Source organism: Rhincodon typus, chromosome 22 (genome assembly GCF_021869965.1).
Source record: "Rhincodon typus isolate 14 chromosome 22, sRhiTyp1.1, whole genome shotgun sequence".
Taxonomy (NCBI): Eukaryota; Metazoa; Chordata; class Chondrichthyes; order Orectolobiformes; family Rhincodontidae; genus Rhincodon; species Rhincodon typus.
Window position 1 is genome coordinate 37573603 of NC_063353.1, and position 21939 is coordinate 37595541.

A 21939-nucleotide genomic window follows, 5' to 3' on the forward strand; every position below is an offset into this window, starting at 1 on the left:
CAGTTCGTCTTACTTCAGTGGTGGGCAAATTATTGGAAAGGGCTCTGAGAGATAGGATTTATGATCACTTGGAAAGGCACAGTTTGATTCTTGATAGTCAGCATGGATTTGAGAGGGGTACATCATGCCTCACAAATCTTATTGATTTCTTTGAAGAGGTTACCAAACACGTGGATGAAGGTAGAGCAGTGGATGTGGTATACATGGATTTAAGTAATGCGTTTGATAAGGTTCCCCATGGTAGGCTCATGCAGAAAGTAAGGAGGCATGGGATAGGGGGAAATGTGGCAGATTGGATTCAGAATTGGCTGACTCTTAGAAGACAAAGGGTGGTAGTGGACGGAAAATATTCAACATGGTGCTCAGTTATGAGTGGTGTACCACAAGGATCTGTTCTTGGTCCTCTATTTGTGATTTTTGTAAATGATTTGGATGTAGGAGTGGAAGGGTGGATTAGTAAGTTCGCGGACGATACGAAGGTGGGTCGAGTTATGGATAGTGCGGAGGGCTGTTCTAGGTTACAAGAGGGACATTGATAGGATGTAGAGCTGGGCTGAGAAGTGGCAGACGGAGTTTAACCCTGAAAAGTGTGAGGTGATTCATTTTGGAAGGACAAACTTGAAAGCAGAATACAGGGTGAACGGAAAGCTCCTTGGCAGTGTGGAGGAGCACAGGGGTCTTGGGGTTCATGTCCACAGTTCCCTGAAAGCTGCCACCCAGGTAGACAGAGTTGTTAAGAAGGCGTATGGTGTGTTAGCTTTCATCAATAGAGGGATTGAGTTCAAGAGCCGTGAAGTTATGCTCCAGCTATACAAAAGCCTGGTTCAGTCACATCTGGAGTATTGTGTCCAGTTCTGGTCGCCTCATTACAGGAAAGTTGTGGAAGCATTGGAAAAGGTGCAGAGGAGATTTACCAGGATCTTGCCTGGAATGGAGGGAAGGTCTTACGAGGAAAGGTTGAGAGAGCTAGGGCTTTTCTCTTTACAACAACGAAGGATGAGAGGTGGCTTGATAGAGGTGTACAAAATGATCAGAGGTATAGATATAGATAAAGTGGACAGCCAGAGACTATTTCCTAGGGTGGAGGTAGCTATTACGAGGGAGCATAGTTTTAAAGTGAGTGGAGGTAGAGACAGGGGAGACATCAGAGGTAGGCTCTTTACTCAGAGTGTGGTCGGGGCGTGGAATGCACTGCCGGAGAGGGTAGTGGAGTCGGCCTATTAGGGGCATTTAAATGGCTATTAGATAGGCATATGGATGATAGTATAAAAGATAGGGGTGGAGGTTAGATAGACCTTAGGATTAGGGTAAAAGTGTGGCACAACATCGTGGGCTGGAGGGCCTGTACTGTTCCATGTTCTTGAGCCTTAATTCTTCTAGTCATCCAGCATTCCCAAAAATTACCAGCCTTGCCCTTTGCACTAACAGGAACATACTATCTCTGAACTCCTGTTATCTCATTCTTAAAGGCCCACAATATTAGGCTGCCAACCTTGCCCCTCCCTGAGCCATGTTTCTCCAATAGCCAAGATATCCCAGTCTCATGTTCCCAACAATGTCCCGAGTTCATCTGCCTTACATGTTAGGCCTCTTGCATTGAAATAAATGCAGTTTAATTTCCTACAGTCTTTGCCATGCTCTTGCCTGCCTTGACTATGTAACTTGCTCCCCTGATCTGTTATATGTCCTAGACTTACCTCTTTGGATTCCAATACCTCCCCCCAGTACTAGTTAAAAACCTCCCGAGTAATACTAGCAAATCTCCCCCACCGAGATACAGGTCCCCTTCCAATGCAGATGTAACCCGTCCTTCTTATACAGGTCACTTCTACCCCAGAAGTGAGTCCAATGGTCAAAAAAAGTGAATCCTTGCCTCTCACACTAGCTCCTTAGCCACGCATTCACTTGTCCTATTCTCCTACTTTTACTTTCACCAGCACAAGGCACTGGGAGTAATCCAGATATTACTATCCCCGAGGACTTACTTTTTAAATCTCCTTCACTGTGTAACGATACAGAATCAGTGTTTATTCAACAGCATAAGGGTCACTGGTTGAAATAAACAGTTTCATTTTAGACTTTCCCATTTTTCTTGGTTGACAAGATAATGCAACATTATCAAAATAAAATGTTTTGTTACACTTCATTCTATTCAGATCAGTAGAGGCATTCTGTCATTATTTACAAAAGGTCTTGTAGCTTATGGAACATGTTCTACATCCTATTTTGTCACACACAAAAGGAATAAACTGACATGAACAATTAAACATGAGAACTTAAACACTGAGCAAACTAAGACTCTGCAGTGGCACTGTAAGAACACTGAATAACAGGGGTGCACCTTGTCAGACACAGGTTCAAATTTTAAAACTTCAAACAAGAGAAAAGTAAGTGCTTCCCACACTCGAAAGGGGAGAGAGAAGACTAAAAAGGGCCATACAACTTTCCCTGATAAACCTGCTGCAAAATAGTTCAATGTAAAGAGACAGACACCAATAAATAAGCTACACAAATGTCTGAGAGACAGAATGGTGGGGGGCACAGGGAAGCGAAAATCCAGATATCGAACAAAAACATGGCCATAAAATTCTGCTGCTTCTCTTAAGCATCCTCCAATCCTACAAATAAGCTAGAATATCCTCTTGTACATCCTTAACTCCACTGTGGTAGTTGTGCTTTTGGTTGTGCAGTCAAGAGCACTGAAATTCTTTCCTTAAAACTCTGTCCTTCGGCATTTTCTCGTCCATCAAGATGCTATTTAAAATCTTTGCTTTATGTAAATTTTGTCAGATACCATTCCTGAGAGACATCTTGGCACATTTTACTACATTACTGGGACTAAATAAACATGCTGTTGTTGCTGCATGGTACAAGAATATATTTGAATCTGTCCAACATTTCTGTCTTCAATAATTTCTGGATAAAGTAAATGGGTTAACTCTTCCATGAAAACACTAAAGAAGAATTTTGCACTTCTACCTCAAAGCAATTTCAGCCTAACGCAAACACAGAGTAATGAGAAGACTGTACATAGGCTTCATGCAGAAATCTAATTCTGCGCTTGCATCTGGTTCTGGTCAATTTTCTGCAATGGCTGAAGTGAAAGGGAATTAATATTTTTCTTGCAATTAATGTTTTCTGTTCCCTGATCCAAATGAGACAAAATGTTTCAAAATAAACTGTCACTCAAAAACATAGCCCTCTGACACACCTGCTTCTTTAACTGAAGGCGTGCGAATACCCGTGCATCACATACTAAGCAAGACACTAATGAAGCCTGACGCCTCAGACAGTGAGTTTGTCCCTGTCCTAATAGCAAGATATGCTGCAAATCAAGTAACAAATCTATTTTACATTCAAATAATTCTGCAGCTGTCAAGTACCTGACCTCTGCCTGATATTATCATTCTCTCAATTCTTCTGATTAAAACAACTGGAGATTCAAGCTTACTACAATATTAATTGCAACCTTGCTTGCTATGAATAATCAAAAAGTTCATGTTCGGCATGAAAATGCTCCAATAATTAATTCACCACCACAACACACTCGGACTTTAATGGCCCTTGGTTGAAGGATATTCAATGAGAGATGTTGGATAATCTGTAGAAAAGACAATGAATTATGAAGAGGAATTAAAGTCCTGGTTTACAGAAGTCAGAATTTGTTCACTACATTAGGACAAAATTTCACTGAAATTTTGACACCTTTACTAAAGCATGACCAACTATGCTGGGAGACATTGGCTATAAAAGGTAAGCCTTGTCAGAACCACTAGATTTGAAAAGAGTCCCTCCAGTGCATTAGACCATTTTTCAATGCTAAACCAATGATTAGAGGGAGTTACACTGTTGGTGTTCCCCACATGTGCAAAAGTGGTTTTGGATACTAAATTTTTCAGTCTTACTGCCTATGTGCAATAAACTCTTAATGCCTGTCCAGAGTACTTTCTCCCATTTGCAAGCATGCTACCGAGCGCTTGTTGGAGGTGAAATTCATTGTGGTTCTGATCAAACCCACATGCTTCAAATCTGGACTCGAACATCAAATTAAAGGTTTCTGTTCAGAGAGATGGCGCTGTGGTGGCAGGACACAAGTCAACACTGTGAACTTGGAAAACGGAAATGCTACATTTTGCCAAAATGCACAAATGCAAAGCAAATAATGCTTTTGCACAGATGGCATTTCCAGAATACCAGGTTTTATTGCTTTTTAAATACGAACCAGAGGAAAAAAGATTACGTACATCACAAATGGCTGACATGAACAGGAATATCCTCATGACTAAAATTTTGGTCCAATCTTACACAGATTAACAACCATTAAATGATCAATGATGGACACCAGGGAGCAACTATCAAGCAGCAACACAAGAAACTAAAATGATTTATACAGAAAATGTCACATACTTGGAAGTGATTGTAAGCAGTCATCCAAGTGAAGTTATTTTGAATCCAGAGGGAATATTTGAGGATCACATATTATTAGGATCTTTTCCATTACCCTTGATTCTTAGTTCAGTAGCCTTGTGAGCGATATTAAAAAGTAACAGAAAAAGTTTTTGAAATATAAATCAAGAGAGAGAGTAAGTTGGACCATAAAAACAGATTTAAATAAAAATGTTAGTGGACAATGATGGAAGAGAACTGATAAATGAATACTGATCACGGATTTTTAAAGTAGAAATATAACATGCAATGCTAAGATTCAGGAAATAAAACAAAAACTGATTAATAATAAACAAATAATCCAAGCCGAGTCCAAAGACATCAAAACCGAAAATCACTTTCATCTACATTTTGAAATAACTCCACGAAGGCCAGTATCCTGTCACCAAGTCACCATTTATTTATATAGCACTGTCACAGCTAGCTCAGGAGTTGGTTCATTGAGTGAATAGAAACCCTGACACTCCTGTTTATATCTGTCAGCCAGGACTCCCTGACAGAACCAGGTTAAAAACCCTAGTCAGGGAATTCAGTCACTGGAGGTCCACCTGGCTGACCTCACACCAGTCACTACATCCCTCCCCCTCTAAGTCTGCGGACACAGGCCCATTCATTTTCATGTAGCTTGTCCTGAGCATTTTTACACCAGGTCTATTTCCTCTGACTTTGCCGGAACGTAGCCCGTTTCATGCCCAAAGTGCCTTAGCTGAAATTGATCATACCAGGTGGTAATGATATCAAGGCTGTGACAATCGGTGTCTCCTCAGGAGATTCCTTCGAGGCTAGGCGGAGGGGAGAAGCACGGGGTCTCACAGCCTTGCTGAATTTTCGGATGGGCTGGGTATGTTTTGCTCCTGCTCCGTTTCCAAGGTTGCATCTTTCATATGTCTACGTGCTTGTTCAGGACTGCCTCTCCTTTCGGAACTTTGTATGTTACCAGATCGGACCTCACGTCAACCATGTCTTTCACATTCAGGGCCATTGCCATGGTTTTGACAACAAACTTCATCCCCTTAACTAAACACAGTCTCTCATATAGAGAAGTCTTGTGTCCACCTTGGTGTTCCTTCTACCACTGCATCGCCCCCACACCCAAGGTCTGGGAAGATCAGATTTAAACTGGTGTGGAGTCTTCTTCCCATTAGCAATTCTGCTGGAGCTGTTCCTGTAGCTGTTAGAGGCATGGTCTGACAATCAAACATTTTCCAGGACAGTTTGGTATAGAGTGAAGTTGTAGGTTATTTCTTTAAGCCTGCTTTCCCGCAAAACCATTGGGCGATGGATCGTACAGAGCTCTCCCAACATGCCAAATGCCATTCGACTTTAGGAAATAACACGAATTCCCTGTCGGTAAACGATAGCCAATTGTCTGTGACCAACACCTTTCAGAGTCTGTGCATTGCAAATGATGCTTGTAACATTTCAACTGTCATCCTGTGTTTGATGAATGACATCAATGCACATTCAACCACTTTGAATGGGCATCCATCATGAATGACCGAGAATACGGAGCCCACAAAAGGATTGGCACAGTCAACGTCTAATTTAGTCCAGGGTTTACCTAGCCATTTTTGTCCTTGTTGGCACTACCTCACCAAAGCAGCGGTGTCAGCATCCAATCCTGGCCACGAGACATAGCATCATCATTTAGGAAACCCCTGGATGACCCTGGTGGAGTTCAAACAATATATGCAGCGACCTTTCTTCAGGAAAATCATTCTTGCTCCCCATGATATACTGTTCTCTATGGGGATTCTCACCAGATCCAAAAAAAGTTTTCAATTCTGGTTGTGATGGCCCTTTTGGTTCCCACATCACCAAATGTTTTATTCTGTCCTGGCAAGACTGTGTCCACAGTCAGATGTTGTTAGTGGCGACCGGAAGAATGTCCAGAAAGTTCAGAAATAGAACGGACTCGTCTGGTAGCGGCACCACTGGTGGTATATCCACCAAAGGGAGGCGGCTCATGGCATCCACATTTGTCACTTGGCTCCTGGATAGTGTTCCAACTTGTAATTGTACATACTCAGAATAAGAGCCTAATGCTGAATTTGACCTGAAGCTATGGATAGCACGGTTCTATCCTCTTAAATTGCCCTAGCAGGGATTTGTGGTGTGTTACTATTACAAATTTACATTCGTAAAATACTAGTGGAACTTTCTCTCACCACAGATGACGTGAAACCTTCCTTCTCTGACTGGGCGTAGCTTCGTTCAGCATTAGTCAAACTCCAGAAAACATACACCATTAGTGTTCCCCACTGCTAGGCGACCAGTAAACCAACATTAGCCCAATACCGTACAGGGAAGCATTGTACATCAGTGATACATCTTGCTTGGGATATTGGTACGCCAACACCTTAGATGAGGATAGCTGCTTCTTCACTTCCCTGTAGGCTTACATCTTGGCTACGAGACCATTTTCAGGACTGACCCTTTTTCAATAGCAGATGTAAGGGTGCCAGGATGGAGGTAAGGTTACTTATGAATTTTCCTTAATAATTCACCAACCCAAGGAAAACATGAACTCCAGTACAGATGTGGGAGTTGGGGCACCTTTGATTGCTCTCACTTCAACTTCCAACAGATGTAATCTCCTCAGGCTTACACCAGTCTGAAAGAAACATTTAAACAATACGTCCAAGTTATCTAAATGCTCTTTATTGGTCTTCCCAGTTATTAGTACATCATCCAGATAAATGGTGACTTAGGGTAACCTTGTACAATGTTCTGCATCACCTACTGGAAAATGGTACAGGCTGATGATACCTTTTGGGGTATCTTGTATTAGGGTTGGTACCAATATCGGTATTAATTGTAGCACACTAAGAATCCTTATCTAATTGCAATTGCAGGCATACATGGCTCATCTCCACCTTCACGAAGGATGCACCGCCACCAACCTGCCAGTTTTGCATATAAAAAAAGTCCTCAATGCAAGGGATTGGATATTTATTTATCCAGCTGCGACAAGCCGTTTACTGTTTGCTTAAAATCCCCACAGAGGGAACGGAGCCGTCAGGCTTCACAATCGGTACGACCAGAGCTGCCCATTCCGCAAACTGCACTGTTTTGATGACTCCTTCACTGTCCAGCCTCCTGACTTCTGCCTCTACTTCTTCCTGCAAGGCAAATGGTACCGGACAGGCCTTCCAAAATTGCAGAATTGCTTCCTGGTCACCATGTAAAGAGGCTTTGGCCCTTTTGATTGTCCCAAGCCCTTACTGAAATACTCCTGGGTATTTCACTAGGACTTCATTGAGACAGCCATTTTCCAATTGAAAAATGTTGAGCCCATCAAGGTGAATCTTCTTCAATCAATGTTGCCCCAGTAGGGCTTGGCCCGTGCCTCTTACTACCATCAGTGGTAACAGCACCAACTGCTCATCATGAGACCGGAACTGAAGTCGTACGCTTAATTTGTAACAGTTCCCCAGTCTATGTTCAGTATAACTGAGGTCCTGCACAGACTGAAGGGTTGGAGTCTTGAGCAAATCTTGGTAAAGACAGGTTGTGCAACCACAGATACAGCTGTGCTGGTATCGACCTCCATGGGAACTGAGTGATCATTTAACCAAACACTAAATTTTAATTGGCTCTGATTTGGACATTGCTAAGCAATTTAATTGATCCAAGCCACATATAGGGGAACTTTCCAGGGTGTGCACACTCCTAGGTACCAGCCCATGAGGTTTCTTACTCAAGTCAGGCCTGGTAGGACTCCTTTGTCGTCTTGAGTCTGCATACCGGCAGCATCTACAATGGCTTGTTGGCCTAGATCTTGTAAAACGTTTTTAGCCACTTGGCCGAGACTTAGCTTTGTTGTGGGGTTTTGCTGTGGGCTGGCCTAGGGTCTCTCTGTTCAGGATATACCCTGCATGAGGCTCTGCGACTGCCTACACTCAGTGTTCCCCAAGCTCAGGTCAGACAGGTGAGGGTGTACATTTCCATTGGGATGCCCTTTAGTTCCCACGCTCCATTTGCCACACTTTCTAATGACAAAGCCAGTCATAGTGCCTGTTTGAAGTCCACTTCGGCTTCAGCTGGTAGGCTCTTCTGCCATCATTACATCATTAATTTCACATACTAAACGGTCTCTCAGCATCTCAGTCAGGGTTAACCCAAAATCACACGTCTCTGCCAGTCATCTTAACCTCGTCAAAAATCTCAATTACAGATTCTCCTATTTCTCGAACAGCCGAATTAAACTGATAGCATCTCAGAATTAAAGGAGGATTGGAGTTATAAAGTTCCCTAACCAACTCCTTCAACAGTCTGAGTGCCTCATGCCTCTGGGGAAGTTAAGCCTGTTAAAATGGAAGCGGGTCCACAAGCAGTCAGAAGGATTACTCATTGCTTTTAACCTAGCCCAATGTTATTAGCCCAGAAAAAAATATCACATTCTGTCAGCATACTGGGCCCAGTCTGACAGCAGGATGAAATGAGTCAAGCTTCCCAAATGAAAGCATGATGCCAGAAACATTTACCCCAATTTCAAGATGACTGTTGCAAGCGAATGTTCTTCAGGCGTGTACAGTTTTCTTCCATTACCACTGAAATAACTGCACAGAGGCCGGTATCCCATCACCCTTTATTTACTTGTGCACAGTAGACTGGTTGTGGCCAGCCAGCTTGGAGTGAGTCCCGTGAACGGAGGAGATTTTAAATCTCTATTTATGTCGCTCAACCAGGACTTATTGATTGACTTGGGTTAAACAACCCCGATCAAAGGACCTTGCAGTCAAAGTCCACCTGGCTCCAATCACAACAACACCAGTGTCAGTGCAGCAGCCCCTCAGTACTGTTCAGAAACATTCACTTGTGCGTTGTGCTCACAAATTTATTATTGACTTTGTACCCACAACACTGACTCAGAGGAAAATGTGGAACCCACTGAGTCAAAGCTTACAACTACTAACCTGCAGAACAACTTACTGATATCACTTTGTACTATGTTACATGAAATTGTACATCATTCTCCTGGTGACTTCCTAGTATGTAATTTGTTCACCCTTCTTACCAATTTAAATTATCTTCCAGCTCAGTATCATTTGGTAGAACCACATCTTGAAGCACCAATGATGATGTGAAGACAAGGCTTGCATTTATAGCAATTAACAAGTTTTCCATCAAACCTTTCAACCTGAATTGCTTTCAACTCTCATCATTCAATTCATTGGCCACGTAAATGAAAAATTCCAAGCAATATAACATGGAATAGAACTTAACATAATAAAATTAGTTTGATAAAACAAATGAGGCTTTTACTTAATTTTAGTGGAAAAGTCTTAATTTATAAAGTTAGCTGATTAACTTCTTCGTAATTGTCATATTACTCACACAGTCCAATTCAATAGACTGTAGTTTTTAAACAGCTGCAAAGGAGACAATTTTACATGATTAACTGATGTTTTAAGTACTACTAAATTTCATGTTATTGAAATGGGTTCTCAAATTTTATTTAATTTTTCCCCTCTAACTGCATATATTAACAAAACTGTTAAAATTTTCATCTCTTGGATACATCTATCCAATAATTAAAGCAGGATTTGATATCTAAATTCGAAAGGTGATGGTTTAATTAAGGTTGCCTTACTCTGCAATCTGACTGACTGTCACTATGCTGAAGATTTGAGTACTTCGATTTAAGGCTGTAGGTACTTGAAAATTAAATCCCACTGAAGAAACTTGTTGCCTCAATCTTAAAGTTAACTTTGCTTGATGAGGTTGATATGATTTTATTTGAAGCTTTTGACTTATTGCTGCATCCAAAAATAAAAACAAGTATCAAAATCAAACTAAACAACAAAACTACAACCACTTCTGCCCTATTTAGTTATGATGTTGAATAAGGGGGAATTCAATACTAAACAAAATCACTTTTACTCTTTTGTTGAAATAAAACTAAATCTGCCTCAATTCATCTGACCAACAAATGCTGTCAATAAAGAGGTAGACACTGATTAAGAAAAAACTATCCCTCAATTGGATCACTGTCTTGTTTGTACACACAGTGGTGATTAAACTTAAGTTTCACACTGTGCCTCAGAAGTCATTCTGTGACAGACTTTTAAAAATAAACCTATATGCTAAAGCTGAGTACTGAAGATGACAATATATATTTTATGATTCTCTCAGATTGAAAACAAAAATTATCATTCAAATGTACTTGATTTATAACTGAAGTATTAATAATGTTGAATCATCAATATTCTTCAATTTTTTTTGCACCAATGACAATTTTTTGAATTCATCCAGTCCAAAACAAAAAAAAAAAAAATCAGGAATAATTCAAAGTACTCCGTTTGCACATGACATGCATGCAAAACATTCCAGATTTTATCTGTGATCAAGCAGATAAGGGTTTCCTACCTTGTACATTTCAATCACTGAGGGATAAACATTGGCCAGACAGATTAAATTGCTAACCAATGTTAAGATATTTTACTCTACCAACCAAAACCTGGCACCAAACAATCTGAGCAACTCAATAAGGCAAAAATTTAGATACAACTTAACAAGTTTCTGTACTCCGATCTCCATTATGAAGTGAGCAAATATCAATTTTTTTCATTAAGTCAGTCGTTCAGTAATATTTATGCATAGATTTGTTTCTTGTGCCTAGAGTTTGCTTTCTAAGAGCCCAAAGTAAAATACCTTCGGACACAAGAATCTGACTGATGACTGATTATGACAACCACAGCCTCAAAACTCTGCAAACCCCTCAAACCCCGAGGCAGGGACTAAAAGGGAATTATTACAGGCCGAGCTTTAAAATTAGTTCTGCTTTAATATTATTGATCTGGAGCAGTATTCCCACTTCACAGGTTATGTGAAGCAATATGTTTAAAAGAGACTCTTTGCGAAAGTCTAGAAAAGATTCTTTAATGAAATATATGTTTTTAATAAAATTCTAATTACCTCAGCAGCAGTGTGATTTAATTACCTTAACCACAAGGGATGGTCTTTACATCTTTTTGATCTTGGTCTGAATTCAATCAACCAATTGGGTACTCAGACACTGAACACTCTTCAGTACAGTAGGCAAGAGGCAAGAAATTTGCAATGGGGAAAAACATCTGAATGGGGGCTATAAGCCCTTTTTTTTTAATAAAATTATAAAATGGCTTCCCCCCACTTCCAAAAAAGTGAAAGGGTGGTCAGCTAGTTACTTTAAAGAAATGATGGAAAATAAATAAACAAAACAGTCTAGGTGCTTGCGACAAACTAGACAGAAGGCAATATTTATTACATAAAGAGTAACAGTATAGCTGCCATCAGCTGACGAGAGAATTTTGACAATTTCTAGGATTTAAGGAAAGGCCAAATGCATGTGACCTAGCTCATCATGCTTTTTGTAGCTAAATAGCTTCTCCCCCATTCCTAAATGTCCGTAGTTTGACTCTGCAAACATATTCAAGGAAACAACAGAAGCTGATACTTAACATGTAAAAAAAGTGAGGGGTTACTTGATGCAAGTGTAATAGTCTTGACAAGGTGGAGGTGTAAGCAGTATTTCCTTTTATAGTTCAGTACAGACTAGGGGACACTGTTATAACATTGCAGGCTTCCCTTTCAAAGGAAAGAAAATTGTAATTCTTTTCATTAGGAGGCAGTGGAAGTGGAGTCATTGAATATTTTCAAGGCGAAGATAGATTTTTGTTAGATAATATTCACAAAAGCTTAGAGGTAGATGGGAGTTTAGAATTCCTAAATTGTTACAGAATGGTGGAGGAGGCTCAAGGTGTCAAATGGTCTACTTCTAATTTAATTTCTCATGATTGTATTTACAAAGTAACTTGAAAATAGTAAAAGTTCTCCAAGGTGTCATGCATTTGACAAGGTGCTGCCGGAGGTCACTAAATAAAGAAAGAGTCAATGGTGTTAAGGGCAAGGTACTGGCAGTGAAACAAGATTGGCTGACTGGTAGAAGGCAGAGAGTCAGGATAAAGAAGGCTTTTTCCAGCTGACAGTCAATAACTCGTTGGTTCCACAAGGACTCCATGTGGGCTCCACAACTATTCATATTTTCCATTAAATGATCTGGATGAAGGAACTGATTACCATTATTACTGAGTTGGCAGATAACACAAAAATCAGTGGAGGGACAGGGAGCATTGAGGAAGTAGGGAGGCTGCAGAAGGACTTGGACAAGCTAGGAGAGTAGACAGAGAACTGACTGGTGGAATGCAATGTGGGAAAGTGTGAGGTGATGCACTTGTATAGGAAGAATAGAAGCATAGAGTATTTTCTAAATGGGGAAAGGCTTCTGGGATTCAGTGTGTCATGAGTTTTACCACAAACCATCTGCTCCTGTCAATCTCTTTGTCATTGTCGCAGAGATGATCACCATGTATCACCAAGGAAAGTGTGGAGCACAAGGGACTTGGGAGTACAAGTTCAGGCTTCTGTTAAGGTTAACATGCAGGTTCTGTTGGCAGTTGAGAAGGCAAATACAACATGAGCATTCTTTCAAAAGGGCTAGAATACAAAAGGCATTCTCCTCTTAAAGAGCATAAGTATACCAATTTAAGGAGAAATAGATTTATAAAATGTCCTGGTGTGAAAGACGAAAAGATTCGACAAATGTTTTTTAGTAATATTCAAGTTCTGAACTATCAACTATTTACAACCTTTACACTGTTAGACGTGTATCATTGAAATAGCACACTTGCATAAATCTTAGTCAGCACTGGAGTTGACTGATCTAGCATGCTTAATCATCAATGCGATACATGAACATTAAGCATGTAAAATTAGATGATTTCATTTTACTACTCTAATAATGACAGTTGTCATAAAAATCGATATAGCAACCGGAGTATTTCCTGGTATCCACTCTGGTGTATAAACAGGAGTAAGTCAACAAGATTGTAGAATAACATTTTTGACATACAGGTTACAAGTAAGTTATTCCAGGCATCAACTACCAATGTTTTTAAAAAAAAATCTGTTTTATTACTAGTAATAAATCACAAACATTTTTGTTGTTATCAGAAGTATTTCACTCTGCACAGGGAGCACAAAAACTTGAACTAACACCATGAAAAAGATCAATGAAATCATCTTAGGTTACTGTTTCTAAGTGTGCATATTCACTTCTGAAAAACTGCATAACAACTCACATCGCACTACCATTTCCGTTCTAACTGATTAGTTGCAAAGGGCTTTGGGTATTTTAAAAGCACAACATAAATATATGCAGATTTTAATAATGGAACAAGTACTATTCAATTTACAAGTTTTAATTACAGAAGCACATTGGCTGGCTAAACAATGGCACTGTTGGAGGCAGAGGGGAGACTCAGCAACACAGAATCCCAAACTGCAACTATAGTTTGCCCAAAAAGAAAACATCAAGTGTATGAAGAAAGAATAAGCAAAGCAACATCTTCACCTTCTCTTCCTATATTGCATGTTGACTGTGTGTCCCAATGAGAACTGTCAAGGATAGGCTGCTGACGATAGAGTCATGAGAAAATGATTTGCTATTGCATGCAAATTTAATGTCCTGCATTTGCAATACCGGAGCATAATTCATGGTTAAAAAGTAAAAAAGAGGAAATAATAAACATATGTAGGATATAAAACCAAATGAGTTTAAATTCAAGTGACAAGTCTGTGGTTATGTAAAAACTGAGAAATTCATTGGGTCTACAATGCTAAAGCACAGCATTACAGCATGATATTTATAGAAAAGGAAACTCACCTTCTCCTCACAGGTCTGCTCACAAATTTTAAAATTTGTGAGGCAAGACCTTGGTGATACATGGTGATCATCTCTGCGACAATGACAAAGATTGACAGGAGCAGATGGTTTGTGGTAAAACTCATGACACACTGAATCCCGGAAGCAAATTCCAATTTAAAAGATTGGGGAAACAGCCAATATCACAAAGAAGGCTATAGTTATACGTACTCCTCAATTGTACAATGTAATAAATAATGAAATGATTGGGTAGACTAGCTGAAAAGATCTCTTTTCAGTTTGGTGGGGACATCATTTAGCGACCTTTTTGTTGTTATTGGGAGCTTAAGAATAAAACGGCACATTGGATGGATAATAGAACTGAATCATCAGTCAGGATTATAATATCATTGTGTTTCATAGATAGCAAGTTTACAAATGATGCAACAGTTATTAGCTAGCATTCATTTCAAACAATCACTTGACAGGGTAATCTAGAGAGCATGAAAACTGGATATTGACTGACCTTTCAACAGAAATGCTGCAATGACCTAAAATTCTAACTTTTTCTTTCATCAAGAATGATGCTAGACACCTTGTATCACTGATTCTGCCAGACCTATTGAGTATTTTCAACACATTCGGTTTTGAAGTTCTATTTCAAGGATCTGTAGAATTATACTTTAGCCTTGTGGATTGCTGCATTTTTGCATTTTGTCATGCATGACAAGACATCATTAGTAAATAGGACAAAAAGACAGAGAAGCTGATGTAGCAGTACTTAGAAAATCATGAAGCAGCAAAGCACAATTGGTGCCTCCAATTTTCAGTCAGGTACAGGCTTCCAGGGGTGTGGGGGAAACAAGAGATCCTCTGATCCTTATGTTTTAGCAGTATTTTAAATAGAATCTTTTAATCTAATATTATTTATAAAACATGTCAAGTGTATTATCATGACAGGCCACAACAAGTGGAATTTCCCGAGCCCTTGAACAACGTGCACATTGATTTATCAGTTGGGAAAACATGGCGAGATTGGAAACATTAGATTCTCAATGCCTAGAAATCACTCAATTCACACTTACGCGGATGCTCATAGCTTCTTGTTGGCTTGCTTTTGTGTTTTTGTATCTCCTTCAGAACTTAAAGGCTCACAGTACTTCTGTCTTGCCTTACTGTATTGGGCAGTCACAATGCCAAGCAGCTTGCTATAGTTGTCAGCAGTCAAGCGTGTATAGCACGATGCAACATAAATATCACACCTACAGCAAGTGCCTGCAGGTTATGCAGAAAACACACAACTTGACCAAGGACTCGTCCCTTGACATGCAAAGGGAAAGTGTCATCAGTCAGATGTCAGCACAGTCAAGGGTAGTGTCCGAATTCAGTGCAGGGGCATGGACATAGGCCAATGGGCTGCTTAGGTTGATCAGAGTCCAAGTTCTGTTTTACTGCAGTCTGTAGAGTGGGCCATGGACTCTCCTGCAGGTCCAGTGCAACCAGTGTGCAGATTAGTGGTAGGTCTGTCAGGACGCTGCACAGAGATCAGTCAGGGGTGTGGTCACTCACCAGTGGGGCTGTGCTTTCAGCCAGGGTTGTAGGCCACAGTCGGTTCTGAAGGTTTTCTCACTGTAAAACTTAGGGATTATTAGTAGTCACCGCTGTGGCAGGAAGTTGAGGAAGTCAATAGTGTGAAGATTGCAGGAAGCATGCTGAGATGCAGGGCTGGGGGAAGAAAAGGGATTGTAATTGTGCAAGCAGAGAAACTCATCCAATGACCCGGGGGGATGAGAGTGCATTTGAAGACATGGGTGACCTCAATTGATCAAATTGCTCAGTCATCTTGGAAGCTGAAACAATCACAGGCAACATAAAAAGTATCACCCACAATTCACAAAGACAATGCAAAGTCTCATAGGCTGCCTCAGGGTCCAAGTTTCTTCTCACCAGCCAAACTCTAAAATGCAATAAAAACAAAGTTGCTGGAAAAGTTCAGCAGGTCTGGCAGCATCTGTGAAGGAAAAAACAGAGTTAACGTTTCGGGTCCAGTGGCCCTTCCTCAGATCAGTTTTTGTTCCTGATTTACAGCATCCACAGTTCTTTCGGTTTTTACTCTAAAATGCTATGCTGTCTTTCTTAGGGGTTGAGGTGTGGCAGCAAGGTTTCAATTGCACTTAAGAATCTATTGTATTTGTGTGGCATGGGTTATGCTGCATTCAGCAAAATAAGGTTCCGATACGCCAAAAGGTCCACGTGAAGCATCCTTTGCCATTCTTGTCACAGTCTTCCATGTTCCACTATATAGTGGGCACCACTAAGCTGTCAAGTACATGTGATGCAAATAGTGACATCACTAAGAACCTGTTTCATTTTGGATATGCCCCACATAGGTTCTTGGGAATCAACGATAGCATCAAAGACACAGAAATTCAGGACAAACAGATTGTGCCAGCAAGCCCAAGCTCAGGCAGCTGCCAACATTTCCATATGAAGCTGGAGGCCCCCTTCAGGCTGCACAGGAGGCCCAGAGTCAATCATCCTCGATGTTACATCTCCCAGATGAGTGAGGCACATCCCTGCCAAAGACTGAGGATGTCACAGGACACTGTTGTAAAGCTATGACTTCCCATGGAGCAGGACTTTGTGACCTGAAGGGGTAGGTAGCCATCTTATCCTGATAGCTATCAAGGTGACAGCGGTGCTAAATTTTTATATGAGCTGCTTCCAAGGATTCACAGGGAAACTGTTGTACAATGCAACTCTCAGCAAACAAGTGCATCAAGGCCGTTCTGAATGCAACTTGTGACAGATCAGACCATTTCATCTCACGTCCACATGAATTTGTCAAAACTGCAGCCTGGATGGCAGGCTCTCCCAACATAGCTGGTTTCCCCCAGGTGCAGGGCTGTGTTGACAATACACACTGAGTTCAGAGTGCCACATCAAAAAGAGACTGACACTATCAGCAGAAAAGCTTTGATTTCATCAATGTGCTGTGATCACTGGTATTGCATCCTTGAAGTCTGAACTAGGAGCTCTAGAAGTTGCTAAGATGCCTGTATCCCTGACAATAGCCTTCTGCCCAAAAAGCCCAATCAAAACCAGTTGATTTGAAGGTTTTGCTTTTTTCCACATTCTCTGTTGCTGGCTGACCAGCCTAATCCATCCCTGACTAATTCAACATCCAAACAGTTTCCAACCTTGGGCCTAGAACATGTTATTATTTGTTTATTTATTATTACTGAATAAATGTTTGTACTTAAGCAAATTGCTGAGGTCGCGCCTTCTCCTAACTACATTTGACCGATTCCGAAAAGAACATTTGGATACACTGTGATCCAAGACACCAATCCACCGACCCTACACATCTTTGGGCTGTGGGAGAAAACTGGCACACCCAGAGAAAACCCACGCAAATACGGGGAGAAATGTACAAATTTCACACAGTCACCCAAGAGTGGAATCGAACCCACGTCCCTAATGCTGTGAGGCAGAAGAGCTAGCCACTGACCCACATTGTCACCCCAGCGTGAAGCAGTTCCTTTATGTTTGTCTCACACCTGCCACCCCCTGCACTGCACAATGGGTCCTGACTGGTAACATTTCACCTGATGCGCAGCTAAGACTTAAAATGTGGTGCACCAGCAGAAATCCTGGAAGCTCCTGGCAGTGTTGATTATTTTCACTGCCCATTAGTACAAGATAATGCTGTAGCATAGAGGGATGGTGTATACATTCAGAAGTGAACAGCAGCTAATTACGTGAGATAACTTCCTGGAAATCAGAGAGAAAAAACCCTCCCCAAAACTGACACTTATCTGAGTTTTTGCTCAAATTGAGCCACACAGTTGCTCGTGATAAGAAATATTCAAAATCTTGCTTGGAGCAAGTTGACAAGATTGTTGTCACTTGTAATTCACTGCAAACATTCCCTTGCTGTTAACACTGAACAGTGGCTCAAAAGGTTAGTAATGCTGCCTCACAGCACCACACCTGGTTTGATTCCAGCCTTCAGTGACTGTGTGGAGTTTGCATGTTCTCTGTGGGTTTTCTCCAGGTGCTACGGTTTCCTGTCACAGTCCAAAAATATGCAGGTTAGGAGGACTGGCCATGCTAAACCTGTCCGTAGTGTTCAGGGGTGTGCAGGCTAGGTGGATTAGCCATGGTAAGTGCAAGGTTACAGGGATAAGGTGGGAGGAGGCGTCTGAGTGAGATGCTCTTCAAAAAGGTCAGTGCAGACTCTATGGGGCAAAGGGTCTCTTCCCACACCGTAGGGACTCTATGATTGTGTACTTGGAAAAACAGGAAATCAAGAGGGACTGAGCACAAAACAGAATGAAGAAGTATACTGGTAAAAATCTCTGCACCCTTGTAACTATGGCAAAATATAAAAGAAAAGGTCTGAACTGTTTGGCTGATACACAAAGGGGAAATGCTGATACAATACAATTAGACGTTCTCAGATTTGTTTTCCCAAAACTAAAACAAATAACTACAGCATAGTAATTTTTTTCATCCATTAATCATGTTCATATTAAATCTGAATTCATGCCATTGGAGTAGTAAACAGACTGAAGACCAAATCTGGCCTCCATTTAATGCCATTTTATAACAATTCAGTGAAGATGATAAACTCACAGGAAAATCATCAAATTCACATTATGTTATTGCATTGAGTCATGGTTCATTTTCCCATGTACTGCATAAACACAGGGTTAAGTCTTAATTACATTAATGACATGCATTCAGCAAAATGTACCATTAGATCACTTCAGGACAAGTTACAGTTCAACGATGCTGCAATGTACAGCATCATTGGTATTTGCCAGAGAATGTTAACTCAAAACTGAAGTACTGTGCAGATAGATAATTTTCTATGCACCTGTATGGTACTTCACTCATCTTTAGCTAGATTAACAAGAGGTTTGCAGGGGTCCTTCTTAAAAGGTCAGTAAGTGACAGCTCTGAAGACAATTCAGAGGAAAATACCACAATGGCGTCAACAAGCGACAAGTCAAGAAAACAAATGCCACAAGCACAGAAAAGTTTTTGGCAAATCATTTACAATTATCAGACGAGTTAACGCGTATTCTTGAACAGACGTCACCTCCTCAATCTGGTGAAGAAATGCCACTCAGTCAATTCCAAGTGCATCGTCAGAGTTTTGTTACAATGTTTTCATCCCAACTATATTTTGAAAGTCCCAATGTTTCTACTTCTTGTCGTCTGCATAGAAAATTATCCAGTAGTTTATTCCACCAGCAGAAGAGAGACAAAATGAATCTTGGCATTCTATTGTGTGTAGAAATAAACACAAGGAAAACAGCAGCAAAATAGAACGACACAGCAGGATAAATAATGTTTCTTCATCCCTTTTGATAGCAGTTGAGATGTGCCTTCCTTGTGCCTTCTGTTGGATAGAATTCCGAGAGTTCACAAGCCTCCGAGTTTTAAAAAAAAACCTCTTGGACCGAAGAAGCATCTCCCTTATTTAACAATTGCGGCCTTTGGTTCCAGACTCCCGACCACAGAAAACATCTTAACGCACCTACCCTGTCTATCTCTAATTTCATTTAAAACTTACAAAATACTTATTTCTCATTCTTGAAAACTTTAGACAGAACACCGTAAAGTAAAATAGCTGCTTAAAGATTTTATCCTTGAAGATCAGTCATCATAAAGTCAAGCACAATTGTAGAGATGTTGACAGTGAATTCAAATTTCAGATCAAATTTAGAGTTACTAATCATCATAAAAATATTTCAAGGCATGGCCAAATATTGAACTTATGACCCTTGCATTGCTCTTTACAAAATAACAATAACCACAATCATTACTACTCAAAACAATGTACACGGCAGGCATTTAAATTGTTTAAAAGAAAGGTTACGGGCTGAGTTCAAGCCTACCTGTTCCAGAGGAACGAAGTAACATAGCTGAAGAGGTTGCTTAGAAATTACCCTAAGTAGGGAAAGTTCCTAAGACAATTTTAAGCCTAAAAGTAAGAGACCCACTTACACACAAGTTATCAACAGAAAATATGGAAATCTGTTTAGTTCTATTGCTATTCGCAATGTGTATGAACAATTTGAAGGAGGTTACCAAATCTAACATTTCTAAACTTGCTGCTCTCCAAATTAGATGTGATTGAGTAGTAAGGTAGATGTTAAAAGGCTTCAGTCAATTGGGCTTGTATTGACTGAAGTTAAGAATTAGAGAGGATCTCATTGAAACTTCAGAAGTTCTGGCAGGGCTAGATAGACTGGATACAGAAGGATGTTTCTTGTCCAGGGACTATACAACAGGGGATCATGGTCTCAGAATACAGGATAGGTAATTTCACACTGATGTGTGGAGTTTTTCCATGTCATGAAAATTGCTTTTGAGTCTAAAACTCATTTCAGCAAGGGCTCCTCAGCATCACTTCTTTAAATCTTTACTCAACAAACTCAAACTCAATGCTGCCTTCAGTGAGCTAATCCTCCACAATGGTGTGAAATGCTTAATTCAAGGAATGTCCTGCAAAGATTTTGAGCTGAAGCCTAACATTTTCACTTTTCCTAAATCAAGGAATGAAGCGAGTAGTGAGCTGTCAAACAATGCACGATGGCTCAACTTCAGGTTCCTTACAGACAATGTCAAAATTGAATGAATTGAACATTAAACTGCAGGCAAAAGACAAAGACTTACATGCGATCAGTGCTGTGAATACATTCCAATTGAAACTGGGTCGGGTTTGTTCTAATTCAAAACAAAAACACTGCAGCACTTTGAGTCTGAAGAAATTATTAGATCAAAATCAAATACAAAAAACAAAAAAAAAAGAGTAGTAGTCCCCTCCAGCCAACTTTGTGCATACCTTAAGAAGCGAGCAGAAGACTGCAACAGGTGATTTCAGGAGTTAGATGTCATGGAAGAAACTGTCATGTTTGCCTTAAATCCATTCCTTCAAGCATACAGTGGGTTAGTTGTCAAATTCATCAAGTGTTTGATTTACAAAGTAGTGGAGTTGATACGGAGGTAACAACTATGCAAAATGATAGAGAGTTGAATGCCAGATCAAGGCTCAGCAATCTCTGGGGACTCCATCAGAGAAAAATACCCACCTTGCATACCTCAGACAATTATCTGCATTTTTTGGAAGAATGCCAAGTCCAAGTATAGTATCTGTCTCTCGGATATATATTTGATGGACAATTTTGAGTCAGAGTCATGCAGAACAGAAACAGACCCTTCAGCCCAATTCATCCATGCTGACCAGGTTTCCTAAACTGAACTTGTTCCATTTACCTGCATTTGGCCCATATCTCTCTATACCTTTCCCATCCACATACCTATCCAAACAGCTCTTAAAATGTTTTAGCTGTATCTGCATCTAGGACTTCCTCTGGCCCTTCATTCCATATACACACTACCCTGTATCCCAGCTGTCTATACCTGACCGCTTGGGAACCCTGCAGCCCAATGGTATCAATGTGGATTTCACAAGTTTCAAAATCTCCCCTCCCCCTACCGCATCCCAAAACCAGTCCAGCTCGTCCCTGCCTCCCTAACCTGTTCTTCCTCCCACCTATCCCCTCCTCCCACCTCAAGCCGCACCTCCATCTCCTACCGACCAACCTCATCCCGCCCCCTTGACCTGTCCGTCCTCCCTGGACTGACCTATCCCCTTCCTAACTCCCTACCTACACTCACCTTTACTGGCTCCATCCCCGCCTCTTCGACCTGTTTGTTTCCTCTCCACCTATCCTCTCCTCTATCCCTCTTCTATCCGCCTCCCACTCTCTCCCTATTTATTTCAGAAC

General features: G+C 40.7%; 1 protein-coding gene across 3 annotated transcripts in view; it reads right to left on the reverse strand.

Annotated features, from left to right (window-relative positions):
- exoc4 (exocyst complex component 4) overlaps positions 1-21939 on the reverse strand; it is a 283334-nt gene that overhangs the window by 170913 nt on the left and 90482 nt on the right. The window contains exon 9 of one of the 3 annotated variants that reach the window (XM_048610193.1): positions 19312-19544. The exons of the other annotated variants lie outside the window; for them this stretch is intronic. Coding sequence (XP_048466150.1) covers positions 19501-19544 — 44 coding nt within the window. The 3' untranslated portion in view covers positions 19312-19500. Of the gene's footprint in view, positions 1-19311; positions 19545-21939 lie in introns of those variants that run through there. 3 annotated transcript variants of the gene reach the window in all.